The 18238-nt window shown below is 34.3% G+C and overlaps 2 protein-coding genes across 2 annotated transcripts; one reads left to right on the top strand and one right to left on the bottom strand.

Moving 5' to 3' along the window:
• Positions 1 to 5289: 5289 nt before the first annotated feature.
• Positions 5290 to 11797, top strand: LOC107808209 (uncharacterized). Its single transcript, XM_016632701.2, has 13 exons — positions 5290 to 6082; positions 7375 to 7512; positions 7773 to 7854; positions 7999 to 8075; positions 8206 to 8312; positions 9271 to 9388; positions 9506 to 9622; positions 9728 to 9819; positions 10099 to 10165; positions 10263 to 10341; positions 10491 to 10582; positions 10998 to 11141; positions 11236 to 11797. The coding sequence occupies exons 1-13, from the start codon at positions 5738 to 5740 to the stop codon at positions 11266 to 11268; spliced, it is 1491 nt and encodes a 496-aa protein (XP_016488187.2). The 5' UTR covers positions 5290 to 5737; the 3' UTR covers positions 11269 to 11797.
• Positions 11798 to 13341: 1544 nt separating this feature from the next.
• Positions 13342 to 16887, bottom strand: LOC107808205 (xyloglucan endotransglucosylase protein 2-like). The gene is made up of 4 exons (XM_016632697.2): positions 16575 to 16887; positions 15637 to 15737; positions 14933 to 15126; positions 13342 to 13893 (listed from the first exon to the last, which is right to left on the bottom strand). The coding sequence occupies exons 1-4, from the start codon at positions 16759 to 16761 to the stop codon at positions 13467 to 13469; spliced, it is 909 nt and encodes a 302-aa protein (XP_016488183.1). The 5' UTR covers positions 16762 to 16887; the 3' UTR covers positions 13342 to 13466.
• Positions 16888 to 18238: the final 1351 nt, after the last annotated feature.

Genomic DNA, 18238 nt, shown 5'->3' with positions numbered 1-18238 from the left:
TCCTTACACCGGCACGTGTAGTTCCATGGCAACGAACTCAACGTTCGAACCAATTTCGGTGGTCTCCACTAGTAACTCCCAAAATATTTGATATCTCTAAAATAGATTCATAGCATAGTAGCCTCAAATGATCTATTTTTATCAAATCATAACTCATGGCAAAACTAGACCATTTGAATAAAACAATCAACTATATGATCTTTTTCATGTTGCCTTTAGCAATTTAACATCCATCATTCAAAGATACGACGAGTGTTATCCATTAATCAAGTTTCAAAAGAAATACATTTCATAAAGTACCTCTTTATCACTTAAATGCTTTATATTTTTTCCAATACATAAGTTTAAATAGCAATTACAACATTTTCGTCAAGCGTCATTTACCTTTAAATCTTTAAAAATAGAATTTCTCAATTGTAAAATAACAAGACATTCTTTATGCAACAAAACTCAAAATACATGGTGGCATCCTTTCCCGCTTGTCTCCACAAGTACGGATGCACATTTACAAACAAACTCATGTAATAACTCAAATATGATTTTAGAGAAAATTCCTCAAAAAGAGTAAGTTTTAATCAACTTACCTAATTTCAAGCTTCAAGTAATAGTATGACGCTCCAATTCATTTATAACTCTCAAACGTCGTCAACAAGCCAATATCTACATCAGACATCCCAAGACATCAAAACTTATCCAAATATATATATGTCGATACCCATTTAAGGTTAACAAGTTAACTGTAAGTCTTCGAAAAGCCCAATTCACCCAAACATATCCCTTTTATCCTTAATTGATCCCATCCTTGTCCTTTAAGCCCCAATCTAGGTTATAGGATTCAATACTCAATCATTACTAAGCTATTGAAGCAATATAATCACCACCATCCTAACAAGATTCAAAATTCACTATTCATCTTCTTCCCCATTCAAGAACCCTAACTCACAATACTCATTTCAAGGACTTACATAATTCTTCAACCATTTCGTACTTTCTACTTCACAATACATTCCAAATGCTTAATCCATAATTGTATTTAAGTGTAGGGTAGAGAATTTATCTCTTGTAGCTCAAACCCTAACTTGAACCCCTTTGAATGATTCTTGAAGATTAGAGGAATCCCTATGAATTTCAATCAATGTAGATGTTAATACTACCATTAACTAGTGTTAATCCATCATAAAAATATCGTAAAACTCACATTTGATGTGCATTTGGGTTGAGGATGCTCCATCTTCTCTCTAGAACCCAAACATAGCCAAAAAATATAATTTCTTTCTCTCACCCCGACCGCCTACTATTTATAAAAAATGAGATGCGTAGCCTACGCAGACTTGCATAGCCTACGTAACAAAAGCCTCCCCCTCCTACAACATGCTGATTTTGCCTACGCAGCCTGCGTAGGCTACGCAAGAAGGTTACCCAGGCTTGCTGGGTTTCCTTCTTCCATCTTTTCTCCACCATTCCAAGCTATGCCTTTATTCATGCAACTTAGTGACCTTCAACCCTTATAATATTTATGTCCAAGTATTTTAATGATCTTGATATCTTCGTATGGGCTCGCACGTACTTCACGATCTTGCTAATTATTCTCTTAAGCTCGAATTAGGCTTAATCTTGTTAATTTTTTTTATGGGATTTACAAATACTTCTTTGAATCTGGTCCTTTCGATACTGGTGGTGCGCCCAGAATTTGATCCATTCGAGATTTTATTCCCTCATAAACCGCATGAGTTCAGTTTTAAAGGAATCATTTTCATTGTTGTTGTCGGAACCGCTATTGTTCCCCCCGGTCCCATTGAAACCGACCTCGCCCCTCGGGGTGTTGTTGTCGACTCTCTGCGTTGTTTGATTTGTGAGAGCAGCGGGAGGGACTGGACCTCGTCCATTCGCGTTGTTGGAAGCACCTGACAACGCCTGCTTCAGCTCCGTCATGACCTTATCCTGTCGTGTGAGATGTCCTATAATGGCCTCTTGTTGCTCCTTCAAGATCCTTACTGTTTTGATGACGTGCTCGTCTTCAGCATCATCAAGAGTTGCCTCTCGAACATGTCATGGTTATTGGCCGTTGTGAACCGGCGTGGCCTGGTTCCCCCACGTTGCGGGTATAGCTGATGGAATCTTCATGCTGATGCTGATTTCCTTGGGCCTCAACGTTGTTTGTAATGTTGACACCATTATCTGCCATTTTTAATAATTTTTGCTAAGAACAAAGAATCAAACAAGTTAGTAATAAATGCAGAGATCAATTCGATTACACGACTGTCTATGCCCCACGGTGGGCGCCAAACTTTTTAACCATAAAACGATTCAGTTGAATTTATATGTGGTTTATAAACAAGTGAATTAATTTGATCCAAAAATAATAGATGAATTAGACAAAAATATAAGACTTAGCCTTGAAATTGAAATGAAACAGCAGATATCTTAATTCAGGGCGTAGAGCTACCGAATGCAGTAAGAACAGTATAAATAAGCAAGAAAGTAAAATATTATTTGAGCTTTTGATAGAATATAGTGTATGCTTGTCAGAAAATCTGTTGCCTTACAATGATGATAGAGCTAACTATTTATAGTTGTACTTAAAGAACAAGATCCTAGGATCAAGCCCCTCTTTAATGACAATTATGAGGGCCATTGAATAATGTGTAACGGTGGGTAGTGAATGTCATATTCTCTGTAACGGATCATGCAATTAATGCTATAGAATATTCTTCATTGAATGCTACCGGATATCAGACATTTACTTTGCCTTTATGGATATCATTCTCTCCGATGACAAGCGAAATCATTGCCTTCGGGTTCGACTGTCTTCTGTCTTCGGTTCCACGTATCGCTTTCTCATGCGATAATTAAATATGAACATATTTTACCCTATACAGCACCCACGAGTTAAAAGTTCTGAATCTGTCACTGTGCGCTGATTGAGCTGAGCCCTAATGGCCAAGATTAGTGTTTAGTAATTTTAATGCAATAAAATAAAAGTTTTAACTCCTGAAATTTAGTATATGGATAATAGTTTTTTTTTTTTTGTAGCTAAATAGGGAATCTTCTATGGAATACGATTCACAATCACTACTTTGACCTAATCAGATAGTTCTGGTCATTTTGCCAAATAGCCGATAAGGCAATATACCTATCAAACCCTCCCTTCATGTATTTAATATTTAACCAAAGCCTAAGTCATGCAACACAACCACATGACTCCATGATCCATGACTAACGCTACTGCCACTACTGTTGGACATATTGGTTTGCCGGCCAAATTAGATATTTTGTAGTTTGACTTTAACGGGTTTAATATTTAAAATTCTAAGGATTGAACTCGTTAAATTGATAAAATTATGAGTTTAAAATTTAATTTTTAGAGTTTTTTTCCAATACATATCTATGGGAAAGATAAGTTTTATGATCTATTATATGTATTCTTTTTAGTTACTTATGTATTCTTTTTTTGTCCTTAATCAAATGTCTCGGATAATATAAAGTTGTATTTATTAGGGAACGTTTTACCACTTAATGTGAGACTTTTTGGCGTGAATTCAAATTTAATGAGGCTTCAATAGAGATACGGAACATCAAATGAGAAACTAAAAAATTACTTCATGTACATTCGTGCGTGTGTATATATATAGACATTTTTCAAAAAATTTCTTATTTTTCATGTGCTAAGCTATATTGTATATATATATATATTCATATTTTTCAAAAAATTCCTTATTTTTCATGTGCTAAGCTATGTTGCTCGCTCTTTGAAAATATTACCACGTGCGTATTAAATTCTTAAAAAATAGTATATTTTTAAAACAAATACGAAAGAACTTTGAAGAGTCCGCGCAATACGAGTGATAAGTATCCAACCCATTTGGCGTAAAGCTTTGTAGAAAAATACCCCCCCACACACACACCTCTAACGACGCGTTTCAGAGAACGCTCCTATCTGAAGCAAAGCTTTAAAAAGATATTATTACTCCCTAAGCAAATTGTAGGCACCGTTATTCCCTACCCACTCCACCGGCCATCCAAGTCAGAGATAAAAACAGTGCAATAATAAATACGCCTTAATTTCAAACAAGCTTTGATTTATTAAATTCTTACGGATCATGTCATTTAATTTGTTTTATGAAAATTCATTATAACTTAACTAATTTTAGACTGACTACAGTCAAATCTCTATATAACAATCTTATTTGGTCTGAATCTTTTTAACTATTATAACAAAATATAATGATGATTCCATAAAAAATTAATTTTTATGCTGAATGATAATTATATAACGATGATGTTATAGATAAGTCTGACTATATCAACTTATTCGAATCTTTTTCTTTATTCGGAATAGAAAATAATGTGAAGAAACACACATGCAGATCTTCAGAGATCAAAAGCATTGATAGATCTAAAATTTTGAGTCAATACAAAATATGATCACATTTTTTCTTAAATGATGAGTTCGAAAAATTTGTTCCAAGTTCCAACAACTGTGAAAACCTTAAATCTGCCAATGGTAAAGAGACAGCATATGTTTTCCTTGGATACCATTCGTTATATGCTCCATTTTTAATACAAGTACTATTGACTGGGCAAAACTATTAAAATAATACACTATTAGTAAACTCAATAGTGTCTCTCCGTTTGTTTTTAATTGTCCATTGTACAACAAAATTTATTTTTATTTTTACTTGTTCATTTTAACAAATAAAGAGAAAGACAAAAAAAAAATCGTTTTACCGATATCATGAACTATGCGTCTCCTAAATTATTTTTCAAAATTTTTTGAACTACTATCATTTTTGTGTGTATTGTAGTAAATTATGTACTTAATTTATTATTTTTTAAGTGAGGGCAAAGTCCGCTGTGGACAAGTAAAAGTGTATGGAGGGAGTACAATATTGATAATTTAATAGTAGTACTGTTGGACTAAACTAACTCATATATACTCTTAATATGATATGATATTATCTGGACCAATCGTACACTATTGAGATTTTTAGGAGATTCATTGTAGCTCACATCGCCCACTTGTGGGATTACAGTTGGATGTTATTATTGTTGTTGTACTGTTGTACTGTCACTCACATCACGATTTTTCCCCAAAAACTCATATTATTAAAATTTTTTTACACTTTATATATAGTCTTTTAATTTTTTTCAGCTAGCAATATAATACTTTATTTGCAACCAACCAAGTACCTTCAAATAGTAAAAAAGTAGTAGACTCCTAGTAGTAAAAATATTTGTCCATTTTTCCAGTTGAAGCGTTATATATAAAATCCCACACACCCTCTTCTTATCACTCTCTCATCCCCTTCTTTTTTTGCTCTCTCTCTATATTTCTGCATATGTGTCTATTTATTACACACACATATACATTCGTGCCCTCTTTACCATTTGCTTTTTGGTAATAGGAATAAAAAGGAGAAGGGTACATTTATTATCCTCTGTTTGTAGTTTTTTAGTGCTGGTTCTTGTATTTCATTTTTTTTGTTTGGTGGGTATGAACTCTTGAATTATTCACTTTCTCATACCCATTATACATTTTTTTCTTTATATCCTCATTTTTAGAAACAAATTAAACACCTGCAAATTTCATTGCAGATTTATTACTATACAAGAATCAAATCACTATTTTGTACCCATCTGATATTCTTTTGCAAGTTTCACGCAGAGTAGAGAAATGGCTATGTCTGAAAACGCGTAAGATTTTTTTTTGTTGTTGCAAAAATTGACAAAAAAGGAGATGGGATCTTATCAATTAATCAGGGAGAAGAATGAGGTACCAAGATCAAGGTGGGATCCACAACAACAGGGGGAAAATAATGTGGAAATGCAAGGAGAAGTTAAGAATTTTTGTTCTCCGAATAGGATAATTGATGTTAGTACAAACGATGGACAAAAGGAGAATAATGATTTGGAATTGACTGCTTTGACATCTCCAAATTTGACGACATTGCCCAAATCAAGTGCCGATTGTGTTGGCCACCATTTTCGCACCAGGCCAAAGACTGGTTCCAGTACTACATCAAGTGGAAGTGGAAATGGCCGCCTTCTTTCTCTTGACATTTTTCGCGGTATCACTGTTGCGGTAATTTTCTCATTTTACCCTCTTTTGTTCTTTTAATAACGGTGGTGTCCAGGTCACGAAGTAACCGAGCTAGGATTTTCATGGCGCAAAATTCAAAGAAGTAAATAAGAGGATGCAATACATAGTATATGTACATAAAAAAGATAATTTTTGTCTGTCTAAACAATGTAATTTTCCGATGACACCCTGGGTTCAGGTTGGGCGCACCTTGACTATTTTACCGGCCAAATAGTAAGAAATCACCTAGTGTTTTTCTCATTTATCATTTTTATTGATTTTTTTTAATTTTTTTAATGTGTATATTACTAGGTATATAGAGGATTCATATAGCTAGGGTAACTAGTTTGGCATTAAGGATTATAGTTAATTGATTCAATGTGTGCGTAGTGTTGACTCTGTCTATGTTTGGTTTATTTGTTTTGGCATTTTCTTGGGATGGAGTTATTTGGATTTGAGGCATTTAAAGTTCACAGCTTTTTAGTTTGGTTTCTTCAACTTTGGCCTGCAACTTGTGATTTGTTTATGCTAGTTGCTCCAGGAGCTCGCATACTATAGTATAGATAGATTTATAGCTAGTTCAATATTCTTTGACTTGGTGTTGTGGTCTACGTTGTATTGAATTGAAACAACGTGAACATGAGTTGATAGAAAAAGTAGGGACTTTGGTGATGTTTCGGACGTAATATGATGACTTGGTGAAAAAGAGATTTTGACTTTTATGCAGAAGTTTAATGGAGAAATGCACTCCATTATTCTTAATAATGAACAGTCTTTTAGGAGTATCTTAGTTCGACTTGATAAACATGTCTAAAATTTTGTACTAAAAGCTAAGATATTGTGATTCATAAACCTAAAGGCTTCAAGAAAAGGTCTTATGTTTTAATTATAGCAAAATCGAGGAAATTCAGCAGAATGTACCATTTTGGAGGTTACAGGAAAGTGATGAGAAAGTTGCATTAAAGGGAGATGGAACTGAACATGGGTTACCAGGCAACGATGCTAGTCTTATTTGACTTTACAGGTTTTTTATATACAGTATAATTTTAATAATTACTAAGAGGGAAATATAACAATAGATAATTCTTTGCGCGTGTGAAAGAGGGAGTAAGATTGCCCATTTATTGTTTATGTGAAACTAATTCCTAAAACCTGAATGAGCAATTTGGGGAAGTAAGATTACCCATTTATTGTTTATGTGAAACTAATTCCTAAAACCTGAATGAGCAATTTGGTTCTTTTCTTTTAAAGCTTATCATCTTATCCTCTCTTGCTTTTGGTTACACCTTTTGCAGTTAATGATATTTGTGGAATATGCTGGTGGACTTTATCCGGCTATCAATCATTCACCATGGAATGGCATAACCCTGGCAGATTTTGTCATGCCATTTTTCCTCTTTATTGTTGGAGTATCACTCGCTCTTGCATACAAGGTATATATTTACAGACACAAATGTCAGATTACTAAACTTAGTTTTGTAGCCGGATTTATCGTTTGAGCCAAAGCAAAAATGTGGATATTGATCTTATAGCAAATTTTATTTCTAAATATTTTGTATACGGACAGTTGTGAATCAAGATGTGAAGGGCACATTGTATGATTTTATATCAGGAGCTTGTTTTTGCAATCCAGTGTATTGAGTTTTATATATTTTTGCTACTTATGCTTATATAAGTTGTTTTTGGCTTACAGAATTTGCCCTGCAGACTGACTGCGACTAGAAAAGCAATGCACCGCGGACTTAAGCTTTTAATCCTTGGACTCTTTCTTCAAGGTGCTCTTCTTAGTCATCTATGTAACTTAATATGTTTCAACAGCTGTTCGTAGGTTTGTCAGGAAGCGGCAAGCCATTAGTTTGGTCCATTAGATACATGGCTTGCAAGTATGAATCTGACGTGGTTTTGTATTATATAATCAGGAGGCTATTTTCATGGTCTCAAAAATCTAACTTATGGAGTGGACATTGAGAAAATCAGATGGATGGGTATATTACAGGTATGGTTTCGTCAACCTTGACAGTGGTGAAATAAATGATAATTATATTTGATCTTAGTTTTGTTTTATACTTGTGTTTCTCATGTTCTTAAAGTGGATAACTAATTCTGAACTTTTTTTTTTCCTTCAGAGAATTGCAATATCATTTTTGTTGGCAGCAATGTGCGAAATTTGGCTTAAGGGTGATAATAAAGTCAATTCAGGACAATCTTTGTTGAAGAGATACCATCAACAATGGTAAGTTCCAAGTTTTTGACCATTCTGTCCATAAAGATTATCTAAACTATTTGTCACTTAAAGGTAGTCGTTACTAACGTTTTTTGACCAATCTGTCTCACTTATCTTGAGCAAAACATATTATTGACTAAAGATAAAATCAGCTTGATTTGGTGGTGAAACTTTGATTGTGTTCAAAAAATGGTCCTCAAGTCAGGAACTGTTCAAAATTTAATAGTAGAGAAACTATATACTATATAGCAAACTCTTGTATTGACAGAGAGCCTCGAGGATGATTCCCAATGGCTACACGCACTAAAATGTGGTTATTCTGTTTAAATCAGGTATAGAAATTCACTAATATGGTTTTTCGTTTTAACAAAATGCCCATAGGACGGTGAGTATTTAGTCCTCATAGTGTTCCATCAGGAGGGAGCGAGGGAGCTCCATTAGTATGTCTACTGGTGCTTTGGTAATCTCCTATATCAGCATCCCAAGGGTGAGACGAGTAGCATTAGAGTTGTCGAAATGCGAAGGAGCTCCATTAGTATGTCCAAACAGTATATTGGTAGGGGAAACAATGGGATGTGACAATGCTTATTCAGATCTAATTACACAGGATTTTGTCAATGTAATTCCGGAAATTAATTAGTAATTTCTTCAAAGTAAATTATACTACAAGTTAGTAACAATCAGTTGTTAAAGTCTGTGTAAAGACATTGATTTACATAAAAGGTATGGGCTGCAGTATCTCTTTTTTTTTTTTTTTGTATGTGTGTCTGTGTCTGTGTGTGTATATATATGTTGTGAAAGATAAATGACTTCAAGCATACCTTTTCTTTTTTGGTTCAAATTATTTTTCTTTTGTAGTTTCACATATAACCTTAGTTTTTAACATTCTTCTGTCAAATTTTTTTATGCTTAATGTTTACTCTACCGTTTGTTCATTTCCTTTTTCTCTCCATTTTGGTGTTTCCAGGGCCATGGCGATAATGGTTACGGCTTTATACCTTTCTTTGTTCTATGGTTTATATGTTAATGACTGGGAGTATCAGATGCCAATGAACGCATCCTCTTCCAGAACAAAGACATTCTTAGTAAGTTGTTCACTGTGTTTAGCTGTCTATTTTAGTTTTCCATAAGGTCTGGGATCACATCCCATTTTTCAAATGAAAGCGAGGGAATTCCTTAACGTGATTATCTTCCCTTTGAAGGTGAAATGTGGTGTTCGGGGAGACACTGGGCCGGCATGTAATGCTGTTGGAGCGATTGATCGAAAAATATTGGGTATTCAGCACTTATATACAAGACCCATTTATGGACGATCAAAAGTATTCTTCCTCTTGAAGTCCTTAGTATTTCAAAGTTTCTCTTTTTGTTTCTTTCCATTGTTGGCATTCCTTGATGTTTAAAATACTTGATTATTTCCTTAACAGGAATGCAGTCTCAACTCCCCTGACTACGGTCCCCTTCCTCTAGATGCTCCAGCATGGTGTCAAGCCCCTTTTGACCCGGAAGGACTTTTGAGGTTTGTTATTGGTACCTCCTTGTCTTTGTTACGTTGGTAGAAACATCATTATGTTGTGTCTCTCTGTCAAGCTATGTTGCGCGGGACTCTCCGAAATGATGCCGTGTCCGTGTCAAATCCTCCAAAAATGCTCTACTTTTGAAGGATCTGACACGCACCCGCAAACATTTTTGGAGCGTCTTGCGCAACATAGCTGTCAAGCCCCTTTCCGCTGTCACGCTCGTCTGCTGTTTCTTTTGTTGAATTTTTGTAAATTAAGCTCATTTTACTTTGCTGTAGCTCATTAATGGCTATTGTAACTTGCTTCATTGGTTTGCATTATGGGCACATCAGTATCCATTTCAAGGTAAACATTTTTTATTGCTTTCTCTTTGATGTCTAATATTTTTTTTCTTGGGATGATAAATTTATGTATTTTTTTGCTCTGTCCTAATGTATTCCAGGATCATAAAGTTAGAATTCAACAATGGTTGATACCATCCTCTTGTCTTGTACTGTTGGGTTTAACTTGTGACTGCCTCGGTAATCTTCTCTTTTAATTTTCTGTTCTTATTCATGCTACAAATTCAGATATTTGTTTACTGTAAGAGAGTAAATATACAGTATTCGTCTTAGATGTAGATCCAGTTTCTTTCTTCTATTAACTTCTCTTTTTCATTCACTTCATTTAGGGATGCATATGAACAAGGTTTTGTACTCCTTCAGTTATATGTGTGTTACTGCTGGTGCCGCTGGCTTTCTCTTCACTGCAGTCTATATGATGGTTAGACACTATGCATCTCTACTGGCCTTTCTTTGTGTATTATCTGAATATGAAGGCAAAGTTTTGTAGTTATTTTTGGTATCTGGTTTTATCGTAAAACATGACTTCTCCTAGAACTTTTGATAAAAAACCAACAACACCGTTCTCTTTTGTGGAAAATATGACATGTAGAAAACCACCTGCTATTAAAGTTCATTTCTTTTATAATGTGAGAGAACGAAAAGATATGTGGAAACTCTCATCACCACTCATTTAAAAGGATAATTTTGGTATTCTGAGGCACTATTTTGACCTTTTTCCTTTCCGTACTTCACCTTTAAGGGTAGTTGCTTCTGTCAAAAATTCCAGAAATGCTAGGGCTGGTAAATATGTCAGTTCTTTTGTTATATAGCTAAACGGTTTGATCTTTTTATAGGTTGATGTGTGGGGTTATAGACACTGGACTACAGCACTGAAATGGATGGGAACTAACGCATTGCTGATCTACGTTCTTGTATCGTGCAACATCCTACCAGTTATTTTGCAGGGATTCTATTGGAGGCGGCCTGATAATAACATTGTGAGTACACGATTAGAATCTTAAGTAATATCCATTCAACGAGTTTGTGATCTTTCAATAGTTTCCTCTAACTAAATTATCCATTTTTCCGCAGCTTACATTGATTGGTATCGGACATAAGAAGTAGTAGACAAACAATTGGCATGCAGGGGCTTGAGCATTTATCCACAATGCTTCATTATTTTTTGCGCAAGTGAGCTTTAAAGCCTATTTCCCTCTTACGCGTGACACTCTCTCTATATGTAAATTTATGTATATGTATATTAGACTAAGAGTGCACAAGCGACACACACGCATCACATATATCAGTTCGATTTATTGACTAAAAACACGGTTTAATGAATGTGACATCTGCTCATAGCAGCAGCAGAGGTATTACCTCAGGGACAGTGGAGATATTCTCTATGGAAACTCTGATGTTGTACGCTTATGCTAAACTGCTAGACTTTGTTATTTTTCAAGCGTCAATGCTGGAGACAACAGCTTAGGAAGGCGGATGCTGGATAGTATAGCAACTGCAGTGCATCCTGTATGAGTAGTTTAGTTGTAGGTTTCAATGAGATTGGCTCTCATTACACTGCTTCTTGCTGTATTGACGGCCACGTTTTAATCCCAGATTAGTTGGGGTCGGTTATATGAATCCTTTGTTTTTTTTATTTTTCTCTATTCATGTTTGATATAGCTTGTGTTTAGGACATATGCCAATGCATGGGCAGAGCTAGAGGGGTGGGTCGGAAAATCAGACCCACAACTGGGGTCTAGGGAGGGTGGGGTGTGCGTAGACTTTACCTACCTTGTGTGAGGTAGAGAGGTTATTTCCGATTGACTCTCGGTTTAAGAAAAGTGTTTTCAAAAATACATTTGAAAAAAAATAAAGAGTATATATATAACAAAAATACTGAAGAAAAGAAAGGTATCGACAGCATAAAACAATTAAGATAACCAAAATTAAAGGAATAAGGAAAAATTACATGATACAACAAACATATACACTGTTTTTGCTCGTCTCTCCGAGTTTCTACTACTAAGTAGCACTTCTGCTATTCAATCATAGAATCGATTCCGATCAAGCTGAAAAAAGTTAGCCCTATATATGTTATTAGTAAAGTGCTAACGCCCTATCTATAGTAAGGGGGCCTTTCTTGCTCGTTAGCGCTGTTTTTTATTGCAGCTAGGGCACCCCTTTTCTTTCTCAAAGTAAATTTTCTCGCTTGTTAGTCAAGCTTTGAAGTCCCTACTTTATTTAGATTTATGGGATATTTGAAGAAGTTTTGAACTGAAATAAGAGAGCAACAAGTTCTCGTAGCTTAGTTGGTTGGAGCACCCGCTTAGTGAACGGAGCTCTTGAGTTCGACTCTTACAAGAGCATTCAATTTTTTTACATTTCTCTATTTTGCCTTGGTTGTATTCGTTGCGCGAATGAATACAATCGATACATGTTGAAGGTCTATTTTTTTTTAATGTATATATTGTAGACGATGAACCCTTGAGTTGAGTATTTAGGTGATTCATCGCAGTTGGTAGGTATACTAATTTCACATTGGTTTTTAACATATTACAATAGTTTTTTTGTCATTCGAACTTACCTGTAAAGTCCAATATAATGTCATTTTGGACAGTACTAGAATAGTAGAATGTATAAATATATAAATATTAAGCCTTGTTTTTATGAGTTCAAGTTGAAAAAGTAGGTGCATCGACACCATCTACCAAAATATACATTGGCCCCTTGTATGTAAAGACAAAATTAGTTCAACAATCGAAATCTCAAATTTAAAGTGAAGAAATGGTTTACATAAAAGGAAATCTCAGCAAAAAAGTAAAAAATGCATAAATCAATTAAGCTTTTAATTGCTTTGCTTATACTTATATATGAAATTAATAATACTTACATTTTTCATTTTTGGGAAAAAATATGTACATACATTTATCAAGCAAAGAAGGAAGCCTAAAAGTAGAGGAGAATATTTTTCTTTATTTTCCCTCTAAATGTTGAACATCATTTAAGTATTGAACAAATCATGTATTTATATATGGAAATTGAAGCTCCTTATATGCAATACTTTTCCTTTTTGAATGAATATTGGAATTTATTAATTATTGAGATTGTAGCCTTACAACACATACACATATATATGTGGCACACAATAATTTGAACATTGTGAATATAACCTTCATGCATATAATAAACTCATAAATATATCACAACCTAAGTAGAATTGTTTAAAAAATAAAATAAAGTATTTTTCACTGGCATCAATGTCGCATGAGCTTGACCGACCCAAAGAGCACGACCAAGTCTAAGACGAGCACGACCGTCGTAACCTAAGGAGACTTTTTTGATGATTTTCTAGGCACATCTCTATTCCTCCTGCACTCTTTTGGCATAGTTGCAAACCTCTTTTTATCAGTGCAATAGTTATAAATAGTGTATTTATCCCTTACTCTACGTAAAAGTCTCCATTGTTGTTTATCCAAATCTTGAAATTCTTTTTGATCCCACCATTTCTTGCCTTGATTTGAACAATATTTTGCATTTACAGAGGCTTCACATCCATCTATGTGAAATCCTTTGTAAGATGCAACAAAAGGTGCATTTGACCAATCTATTTTTTCAAGTCCACCTCTTGTTGCCCAATCATCTGCTTCCCATAGACTTGAGTATATCTTCATTGGTTGGTCAAATGGAAATTTGACTCCTAAATCTTTGCTGTTCTTGAACGTTCTGATTGGGTACTCATCTACAAAAAACCTGCATATATGCATATAGTGGTTAATTCAAGTAAAAGGGTAGTCCGATACATGAAGTATCTCGTGTTCATGCAGGGTTCGGAGAAGGGCCGCACCCCAAGGGGCATAATGTAGGTAGTCTACACTGATTTCACGACTTGAACTCGTGACCCATAGATCACACGAAAACAACTTTATAGTTGGTCCAAGGCTCCTCTTTCACAATGTTTAATTTCAAGTCTCAATAAATATTGCATGCCCTTAATTAGTTTATCATAAAATATTACAAGTAGAGGTGTCAAACAAACGGATTGGGGACGAGTCAAATTGATAAACATGTCATGATGTAACTCGTCCAAAATAACATTTTAATTGATTTGACATGTCTATTTGACCCGAAAATATTTTATGAGTAACCAATTAAAAGTTTAGTAATTTTAAAATGAAAAGTTCAGTAATTTTAGATGGGTAATGAAAGGGTTGGGTTAAACTTGGACGCGTCAAAATGGGTCAAATTAATAAAGGGGTCGCAATGAAACACGTCCAAAGTTTGCTGGAGTCAAAATGACGTGCCTACTTTAGCAGATTTGACATGCCTACATGGCATCCCGATCATATTTAATGAATTTTTTTAAAAAACAATCGTAGCTTCAGGACATTTTTATCTCAAAAAATTAAATAATTATTAAACATCAGCATTTTGAGTAGCCACCTGATGTCATTTCTACGTCAAAATGACGTTTTAGCTGATTTGACATGCTTGCTTGGCATTCCTGTCATATTTAATTGATTTTCTGGCCGAAATAATTTTCTTAGTAACCAATCAAAAGTTCAATAATTTTAAAATGAGAAAAATCAGTTTAATGATCTTTATAGAAAAAATTATAAATTTGATGATCATTTGAGAAATTAATTCTAGAATTAAGTATTATAGTATAGGGAAGGAAATGAGAAGGTAACATTAGATCAGATTGTGGTAGGATGAATAACGTTAACTAGAGGTCTCGGGTTCAGAAAATGAATAAAAAACCGCAATAGAAACATGAAATAAAGTTGCTTACACAATCTGGTGGAGATTCCACAAAACAGAATAGGTGTGGTAATCTTTGGTTGGATCAAACCATAAATAAATCCTCTGCTCTTTGTCACCTTTCCCTCCTGTGTATACATTTGTCTGTACAACATATGGCTCTCCTGTTTTGTTCCCCAAAAACTCAAAATCTATTTCATCATGCTCATTATTTTGTGAAGACAACTGCAATAAATGTAAATATAGGGTAAATACTTATCCGTATCGGATTTTTACACCCGACCAGTCATTTTGTTAACTAAAAGTTAGAGTAAGAATACATATCAACAAATCATGGTTAATTGATAAATTTGTGCATGACATATGACTTACATTCATTGTTTGAGTGTAAACACCCGATACAGGTAAGTTTTTACCGTAAATATAATTTCCAGGACAAACAAAAACTAATAAATAAGCCAGAAACACAAGATTTTGTATAAGTGGCGTCAACTTATTATTTTGTACAAGGGGCGTCAGCTTATTATCACAACTTAACTTGTATATGAGATTGAGTCGGGATCTGTAGAAGTTTTTACGACTTTACTTTTTGTTGCAAATTAATATTTACTTTATATTATTGTCAAGCGATATCGATATATATAATAATCTACACCGACCCCACCTATCGGACCACTAGGTTTGTTGTTGATAATACTATATTAATAATTTAATATACTTTATGCTAAGACTTACATAGAAAGCAGTCACAGTGCCTGCAGAATCACCAGCAACCATCTTTATGTGCATAGCAAAGTGCCCAAATAGGTAAGATCCTTTTGATTGGAAGCCAGTTCCTATGTCCCAAAACAAAACCAAAATCAGAAATTTTGACTTTTTATACTTTCACCATAACATCAATACCAAAAAGAAAAGAAAGAAAACTATAACATTATACTACAGACAACATGGAGCAGATCAGCAATGTGGAGCTAATACTTGGAAAAAATATTTCCATGAAAAATTAATGTGTTCCGATGTTTGGTTGGTTGAATATCTACAACAACAACAACAACCCAGTGAAATCTCACTAGTGGAGTCTGGAGAGGGTAGTGTATACGCAAACCTTATCTCTATCCCGAAGAGGTAGAGAGGCTATTTCTGAAATACCCTCGGTTCAAGAGAACAAAAAGACAAAAGGAGACAATATCAGTATCATCACAGAAATCATAGGAAAAATATAAACAACATGAAATCCAGGAGAAAGATGCAAAACAAAAGCGATAGCTAGTAAATAGGTCCGATTGAATATCTATTTTAAGTAATATACATTAAGTAAAAGTTAATAATAGTATTAGCAAATCGGAGAGGGTTTAAATGAAATTTTTGAGTACTAAAGATTAACAATAATGTCTAACCGTAGAGCTAGCGGAAAGTCACTTTTTTTCCCGTAAGAAAGCAAAGTCATTTATCCCTTTACTTTGGAAAATATTTCCGTTATAAAAACGATAGATATTTTCCTGAAAAATGACTTATGTTATATCAAATGCACTAAAAAGGGTAGCTCGGTGCACAAGGCATCCCGTAGGGTTCGAGAAAGAGCCGCATTCAAAAGGTGTGACGGGACGGGGACAACCTACACTATGCTTCCACAGCTCGAAAGCTAATACACTAAGAAATGAGTAATATTTTACCAGTGCGGTTGTCAAGGAAGAGCTGGATCTCACTGCCACCATTAAAGTATTTGACATGATCAGGAGCCCAGCTATTCTCATAGTTTCTTCCAAATGGTACATCCATTGGCTTCTTTGGTGCAGCAGCCATTGCTCCTACGACAAATAACGCACAAAACAACAACATATTCATCCATTTGAACCCCATAATGTTTCTACTCTAATTTGCTCTGCACTTTTTTACAGCACAGGAGCAATGATGAATAGAATCCCGACACCCTTATTATTCAGTCGCTAAGAGACTAATTAGGAGATTTCTTTGTTTTGGGATGAGAAAAATGTACTAGTCCTAGGGTGTTATATATAGATCCCTTAACGTGTAAAGGACTGCAACTTTGACAGTGTCGAAGCTGAATGCTGAATAGAAGTAAATGAGGAATTGATTAATGTAATATCCTATGCACATTCGTATCTCGAAAGTCTCTCGAGAGAGGGGGAAAGGTCAATGACTAGCATCAGACGCACGTGCACATGCATGTAACTTGCAACTATTTGGTACGAGATTTTGCGGATTTAAAGTTTATACGTTCAGAATTAAAGTCATTTTAAGTCGTTGAGTTGACAAATTACTAATGTAAAAGTTTAGACCAAAGTCGATGGCGGACCTAGAGGCTAAGATGTGAGTTCTCATGAACCTAGTAACTTTTGCTAAGATTTTGTATTTGTATTAATAAATTCATTACCGTGAACCTAATTATTAACTTGAAGTTATTGTAAGAATTCATAAACTGACCAAAATTACTTGGTTCGATCAAAACTGTAAGCTATACTCTAGTGCCGCCCTCTCAATTGTACAAAACTTTTACATTATAAGTGTACTTTAATATGTTGTGGCACGTAATTTACCTTGGTTTTCATGTCTCTAATGTTACTTTTTATAATATTTAAATGTAATTGTTTTTTGATGAGCTGATAATATAAAAGTTTTTTAGTACACCGTTAATGAATACTACAACTGAATGAATTGATAGAAGAGTAGGGCACATGGCATTAACTTTGAATTAGCAGTGACCTCGTTTGACCGGATCCGACTCCAACTACTGTCCAAATGCTCACCAATTTCACTTTCTTTTTGTTTTTGCACAATTACCACCACATTATGATAGGTGAACGTAGTCCATATATTGACGAGGTTGGATGTATTTATTTATTTAAATTATGTATATACTTGAAAAATATTGCATATACATAATATACATAATACGTTCGCAACCACGAAAAAATATAACTGCAGTGATTTGTTTTTAATATCAGTCGCGTTCGGGTTAGTTTATGTGAATATCGACTAATTTCATACTCCCTCCAACACAAAATATTGTTTGGGATGGAAAGAAATTACTTATGACCCATTTGTCCATATATATATTTTTTTCTTTTTTTCGAAACTCATCTTCAAAATATTGTTTGGTTATACATTTTATTGAATATTTGAAGATAAATTTAAAACAATTTTAAAGATGATTTTTTCTCTTTTTCAAGTAAATAATATTTTTCTCTTGCAAAACTGTATATTTTTTTAAATGAAATGGATGTCCAAATATAATTTCAATTTTTAACTTCTTTTTTCAACTTTAACTTTAAAAATTACTTTTTTCAGATCTTACAGTTTTTTATGTTCAAATGTC

Source organism: Nicotiana tabacum, chromosome 23 (genome assembly GCF_000715075.1).
Source record: "Nicotiana tabacum cultivar K326 chromosome 23, ASM71507v2, whole genome shotgun sequence".
NCBI lineage: Eukaryota > Viridiplantae > Streptophyta > Magnoliopsida > Solanales > Solanaceae > Nicotiana > Nicotiana tabacum.
Note: the sequence above shows the minus strand (reverse complement) of the source record. Positions and strands in the feature narration are given on the sequence as shown.

Coding starts and splice junctions, on each gene's coding strand:
- LOC107808209 (XM_016632701.2), top strand. CDS start 5,738: ATGGGATCTTATCAATTAATCAGGGAGAAGAATGAGGTACCAAGATCA. Junction 8,076..8,205: donor GATGGATGGGTATATTACAG/GTATGGTTTCGT, acceptor TTTTTCCTTCAG/AGAATTGCAATATCATTTTT. Junction 10,166..10,262: donor ACATCAGTATCCATTTCAAG/GTAAACATTTTT, acceptor AATGTATTCCAG/GATCATAAAGTTAGAATTCA.
- LOC107808205 (XM_016632697.2), bottom strand. CDS start 16,761: ATGGGGTTCAAATGGATGAATATGTTGTTGTTTTGTGCGTTATTTGTC. Junction 15,127..15,636: donor GCACTGTGACTGCTTTCTAT/GTAAGTCTTAGC, acceptor CATTTATTGCAG/TTGTCTTCACAAAATAATGA. Junction 13,894..14,932: donor TGGAATCTCCACCAGATTGT/GTAAGCAACTTT, acceptor GCATATATGCAG/GTTTTTTGTAGATGAGTACC.